This window comes from Fomitiporia mediterranea, assembly GCF_000271605.1.
Source record: "Fomitiporia mediterranea MF3/22 unplaced genomic scaffold FOMMEscaffold_11, whole genome shotgun sequence".
Lineage (NCBI taxonomy): Eukaryota > Fungi > Basidiomycota > Agaricomycetes > Hymenochaetales > Hymenochaetaceae > Fomitiporia > Fomitiporia mediterranea.
The window spans coordinates 1,367,633-1,374,275 of NW_006760396.1; the positions used below are offsets into that span (position 1 = coordinate 1,367,633).

The 6,643-nt window shown below is 38.4% G+C and overlaps 2 protein-coding genes across 2 annotated transcripts; both read left to right on the forward strand.

Annotated features, from left to right (window-relative positions):
- Window positions 1–533: 533 nt before the first annotated feature.
- Window positions 534–2,895, forward strand: FOMMEDRAFT_31081 (uncharacterized protein; the record flags this gene model as incomplete). Its single annotated transcript, XM_007269808.1, has 2 exons — window positions 534–663; window positions 1,007–2,895. The coding sequence occupies 2 exons, from the start codon at window positions 534–536 to the stop codon at window positions 2,893–2,895; spliced, it is 2,019 nt and encodes a 672-aa protein (XP_007269870.1).
- An 820-nt stretch (window positions 2,896–3,715) lies between these two features.
- On the forward strand, window positions 3,716–4,553 carry FOMMEDRAFT_31082 (uncharacterized protein; the record flags this gene model as incomplete). The annotated part of the gene is made up of 4 exons (XM_007269809.1): window positions 3,716–3,737; window positions 3,788–4,268; window positions 4,319–4,407; window positions 4,465–4,553. The coding sequence occupies 4 exons, from the start codon at window positions 3,716–3,718 to the stop codon at window positions 4,551–4,553; spliced, it is 681 nt and encodes a 226-aa protein (XP_007269871.1).
- Between the last annotated feature and the right edge of the window lie 2,090 nt (window positions 4,554–6,643).

Below are 6,643 nucleotides of genomic sequence, written 5' to 3' on the forward strand. Positions count from 1 at the left end.
CATGCTGAGGTGTTCACTTGTATTATACTGAGTGAATACTGTAGACTATATAACTTATACCAAGATAACAACTTTATTTATTATCTAATAATACATATTAGCTGTATACACTTATATGTAGAGTGAAATATGTGGTTTCACTAGTAAGAATCAAGTATATAAAAATGTTTTATTACACTCCCAGTCAAGTACTCGAAGATTGGCACGGTAACGTGGATTACCGCGGTAACCGTGAGAATTTTTACCACGGTAAGAAAAAACCATGGTATGGATCGTGGTAAGCTCGGATGGTTACCATTCCAGGGCCTACACAGATTGAACTTTTCAACCGCTTAACCCTCGATTTACGACATCGCAACTCTACTATCGCAGGTGAGGCGCAGCTTCGAGCTTCACTTCACCAATATATATATATTATTTGCTTAGCAACTATAGTCGCTCGGCACGCTCTGATATTTGGTCTGCATCCTCCTCAAACAGAAGACCCAGTCGCAGAATCAACCCACTGCCTGCTCTAGGCTGACCTTAGCACTATGATTGTATCTCTGGGCCCTGCCCCTTCTACACCAATTTCAGCAGATTCCACAGGAGAGAATGTGAACACATTGCAACTGCCCCTGGAAAAGGCAGAAGATAAGAACAAGCTATTTGGCAAGTATTATTGTGTCCATCAATGCATAGCCATCCATCACCCTTGTTCTGACAAATATATGTGCAGGTTCTATGCCTCTGGATGCACGTGTGGGTGCTAAAATGGGCTATGACCACTATATCATTGTATCGCCTAACGCGAATCGAGTACCCCAATTCCCACTCATTGAAGATGGGCAAGTCATTGTACGTGAAGATGGACATTTGGGGGGACAAACTTTCCATCGCTGGCCGCAAGTCTATTCGCAGAAGCACTTCCATCTCTGTTGCATTCCTTTCGATGAGGACTCGCGCATTACCAACACAACACTTCGTAAGCAAGGTGACATTGATCACATTCATATTTACGACCCAGATGTCGAAACCGACTTCATCCCCGATCCCCAAGCATATGACTGGTCCCCTGGAACAGAGGTCGGCTTGCTGCGCAAGGAGCTAATAGATACGCTTAATCAGTCCTTCCTTCGGGTTGCAAATCAGTGCACAGAAAAGCGGAAGAAACTACTTACACGAGGAATGGATCGAGACGTCGTCCTTGTTTACAACCGTTGCTTTCATACCTGTCAAACAGTCCTAGATCGTCTTCGCTGTCTCAAAACCAGCTGGCGGGCAATACTATTGGCATTTCGCGATGTGCAAAGTGGAATTATGGAGCTGCAGGGACTGTGCACGTATTTTCAATATGTAGTCCCGCGAATGGCTAGTTGCAGGGTCTCCAATCCGGTCCTTGGTGTAATTGGGGCATTCGCTATCAACGTAGAAGACCTTGAGAGACTGCACCGCCTTGGTATACCGGTATGGTACATCTGCGATGCGAGGGTCTACACAAGGCGGGTACTCAATGTCCAGAATTACGTCCCGTGGTCAGAGTATCTCGGTAAGAAATTAATGACCCATGGCAAGAAGGTAATTTTGCAGGGACTGGATTGTGGTCGCAGTACAGACTTGCGCGATGGCCTGGCAGGCCATTTCATGACAGGAGAGTCGTTTGACCTGCTGTTCGACAAGATCTACAATATCCGGACTGTCACCTCTGAGGTCGCCACTATGGGTTCTCAAGTTCCAACACCTGGAGCTTTGTCTACTGTGGTAACCGGACCCTTACAGGCACATTCTACCGAGCAGCACACACCAAATTCTGTCTCGCGCGTATTGTCTTCAAAGTCGGGTGTTGCTGCGAAAAAGCCAGACAAATCGAAAAATCGAAAAGAGCCGAGTGTCAACTATGCGCTCTTTCTACACATCCCGAGATCACACGATGGAGAAGCTGATCTTCCTAAACACCACAAGGTGGTTCGCGAATGCTTGATGAGCATTGGAAACCTTGAAAGGAACTTCTCATCGCCAGCGCTATACCCGTACCCTCCTCCATACCTCTTGGTTCATTCTTCCGATTCTACACAAACAGCTAGATCATACCTGAACTACATACGCATACGGAAAGCCCTTATAAAAATGCAGGAAGAACCTGGGACACTCGATGGGCGAAATTGGCGCAGAGTTCAGCAATGGAAAACTATTGTACGTGGCGAATACTACAAGTCCACCCCGTTACCACCTGGTATTACGTCACCTTTTGTCGAAGGCATCTACAACGTCCTGCCATCGGAGGCCTCATCTTCTGGAGGGAAAGTAGGAAAGGCAAAGAAAGACATGTCGCATCGCTTCGACCCAATCAACCTTACTGATTCGAAGCGACGCCGTATTGCAGAAAAGGCAACTGCCAAAGCTGTGATGGCTGCAGAGCATGCTCAGGGACCTTTCAAGCCTGAAGAAGCACAGGAATGGCGTGGCCGGTTGGTCACAGTGAAGGATATCGAAGACCACAAAGAGATTCGGCAGGAGGTCCAATATGAGATAACAGAAAATATGATGCGATTGGAGTTCAGGGCTCTTGATTTCAAAATACACCCCCGAGACGGTATGAGCGTGGAGGAACAGCAAAATCGCGATAGGATGATCAGCTGCGTATTCCGGAGGGACGGTCGGCCTGCTGACAGTCTATATGCTGGCTTTGTCGCCGATCTGTCAGGGCGCGTCGAGGAATATTGGGAAGAGATTGTTGCAGAGGAGAACGTCCAGGCTCTTACCTGTCTTCTTAGCTCGTGGCCCAACTTTCCGCACCATGAGACGATGCCGGACTTTAAGTCTCTCATTGCTTTCTACATCAGAACTTTCATACTGTTCTTTAACCGTATCCCGAATATGCATTGCTCTGTTCCAAAATCCCTACTCACCTACTAGTCCGCTGTTAATCTTTTGCAACGCCTATGCCACTTTTATTATCTTTTCTCATTAGGTTATGTAGGTACATGTAATATTGAATGTAGCGGACCAAAGTCTGTACTTGTAAAATGTTTCTATTTCTAATATCAGTCCTGCTGTTCTTGAACTTCCGGATGCTAGCTAACTTACCATTAAATGTCAGTCTCAGTATGTTTTGTATGGTAAATTAAAGAATATTCAAACTGTCTATTACAATATTATATATATGTGAGGCTTACATATGTATACAAAAAGGTATAAGTATTGTGTTTGTATATAATAAACTTCTCAGACAAATGTATTTATTGTTAATGTTTGTAATATATAAGTAATACATTCATGACTCTTGAAAAACATTACAATTGTGTCCAATTATTGATTAATATTATATTTCTTGTCTCATACTGCTGACATAATAAAAGTTACTGGCAAGTCTGACAACACCTTATAATCACTTGTATAAAATTACATAACAGCCTGATTATTATGTAACCTGCTAATCTCTGGAAGGGTATACAAGATTATTTTACATTTTGTGATGTATATGCAACCACAAGGCAATCTTCTTTCTAAATATTGTACAAGGGCGGCTTGTACCATTGACTGAAAACAGTACACCACAACAGTACGCTTTAACCCTCAACTACTTGAGTCAAATGGCTTATTACTTGTATTCTTCCTTAGGAAACCGATAGAGATCAAGAAATGTACTCTCACTTTCCTCATATCTTTTGAACAGCACATATGCGACAGGTTTTCGAGTCCATCTATTGGAAACAGGTCAAACTATGCAGTCGGAATGCATATTTTTGACTTTAATTGTAAGCAATAAAAAACACTGGACATATTGATGTTTAATATCCATAAACAGCCGCAATTCTCTTGCCAGAGTTATGCTCTGTTAACCTCAAAGGCAAAACAACTCAACCCGTAGAGTACTACTTGCAGGGTTTCTACATACCAGCACTGAAACGTGCAGGCCGACATGTATTGTACTCGCTTCCGGATTTTGATGCTTCTCAAGAACAGGTCTCCCTTGACTACTCGGTAGTCGGTTCACGCGACCCTATTGCTAAAGAAATATTTGGCGTGGATGTTGACGATGTCAACAACCGCTTCCGTGACTTGTGGGAGAAGGTAGTAGAGTTTCTACGAAAGCATGGATCTTCCTCCGAGGATGGACGTGAAAACAACTTTTTTGCCAGGACTCGTGTCTCATCGAAATTAGATGGAGAAGATGTTGAGATAGAGCTGAACTTCGATGCAGGGAATGTCCAAAATTTATGCGCTCGAGAAGTTATACTTTGTCTCAACATCCAGGGACTTCGCGTCTATTCTACATCAACGGGCGTGTAAGCACTTTCTCCTTTGAGTTCACAAACCAAATGCTGACATACAGTAGTAAAAAGGCAGATATACAGGACTGTAAAGTCGCTTTCATTGTTGATCTAGTTGAAGAATTGGATGATCACGTCCATATTGATGTTGCTAGTAAGTACTTACTATTTGCACTCAATATAATATTGATTTGTTATCCTGTGCATTTAGCTGCAAGGATCTCAGAAGTTCGCACGACGTTTGATAAGCGCTACAACGTAGTGCTAGACAAGATCAAAGACAGGGTTAAGAAGTGTTAAGACGAGACTACACGAGAGTATGTCTCAGATGATATAAACTACATTACAAGCAATGACGAACGATGATGGAATACCTTCCATCATACATTCTACATCTGAGACATACCTACATAGTATATATAGACTAACTAATCAACAGACAATGAAGCAAGCTGCAAGAGAGTGAGCCGAGTCCACTATCCCCCCTTTTTGTGTGATCCCTCTAAGCCTCTCACATAACCTCTTTCCCCTTTCTTAACAGGTTATGAGCCTTAAGCTCCCTGCCTATGCTTTATCTACACTCTACTACATCTATGCTCTATACAGTTCTACACATCACATGCACACATGCAGCATACTACAATGCAGAACTCGACTCACCTGTCTGAGTATCCCAAACGTGAATTGATACACTGCAGACACACAATCTACCATACTACATACGACCCAGACATTATATGATTGTCATCTTAGTGATTATGATCATTGGCCTAGTAATAACATAATTTATGCAGGCAATGTTGAAACCACAATGAGTATCACTTACTGCAATTATTAAATGCTAAAATACTCTATAATATCACAGAGATTATGTTATAATAAATTAACTGATCATACTACAGACAAACGTTAAAAAGATTAATAAAGCAAATGCTACTCTTCTGCTATTAACATTACAATAGTACAAATGATTGACACTGTCAACAAGCACACATATGTTATAGCATAAATCGAATAATAACACATATAGTAATATTACAGCCAAACAATTAATACTCAAAACAAGTGCATATATGCTAAACAGCATATTAAATCAAATAAATAAAACATTTAACATGTATTATAGACAATAATACAATTGCAGACACTATAATAACAATAATAATGATAATAATACAGATAGAACTAACAGAACGAATACAGAACAATATAATAACTAACACATATCATGGTTGAGCAATTATATGTAACATATTGGATTCAGCAGTTACATGTCAGATATTGCAATTACTTATCAGATACTGAATATAATACACATATCTAAGATATACAGACAAGTACAGATATACAAAGTATAATGAATAACTACAAACCAAAAAACAATGCTACAGAGTGTATAAACTAACTATACACAAAAGAATAATGTTATAATGCATAAATACTGATTACAGCACAAGACAAGTGCAAAATTATAATTATTAAACAAATGATACTACTTTACACATTAATACAATTGTGTAAATGTATACTAACAATGAACAAAAGAATTATATCTCTAATATACTCAAAACAATGCATCAATACAACTTAATTATGCAGAACGTGTTATCATGGCAGCTGATTATATAATAAATTTCGAAGTTGCAACAGTAACATCAACTGTACAGTGTATATACCTTAACAAACAATTATTAAATTTACATTGTGACAATACAGCTTGTAGGAGCAAAGTATTAAGCTAATAAGGCTATTACAACGAATAATACAAATATAATTATTATGAACACATTATTATAATAATTACAATCGAAAACAATCATAATATAATATGATTAAATAAATTAATAAAATGTTTAAGCTATTATCTCAGACAGTATAATATAAAATAGGTAATAACAGATACAAGCATACTTAATAGAACTCAGCACATTTACTAAAAGCACTACATAAATAATAATTATAATGTTATTAAATGAATATTATATAGAAACAAACAAATAACTATATGTTTTCAACACAAAAACAAAATATTCATTCATAATTACAAACAATAATTAATAAAAGATAACAAGCACAAACAAAACTTGTATATTATACATAATGTGTACTTATCTACTATAACAAACAAAATACACATTATATAAGTTGACAAACATTAATGGCAACAAAGATATAATAGTAATAACATTTAAATTACTTATTATTAAACATAACAAATGTTACACACTGCTTTAAAAATACTAATAATTAGAAATTGAACCATGAAAGCAATTACAATTATTATATATAAATATTATATTATAACAATGATTAATAAACATTAAAGAAATATCCAATTCTTCAAAGAAATACCTTCTTGAATTGAAGGGGAGAAAATGGATAATATGTAC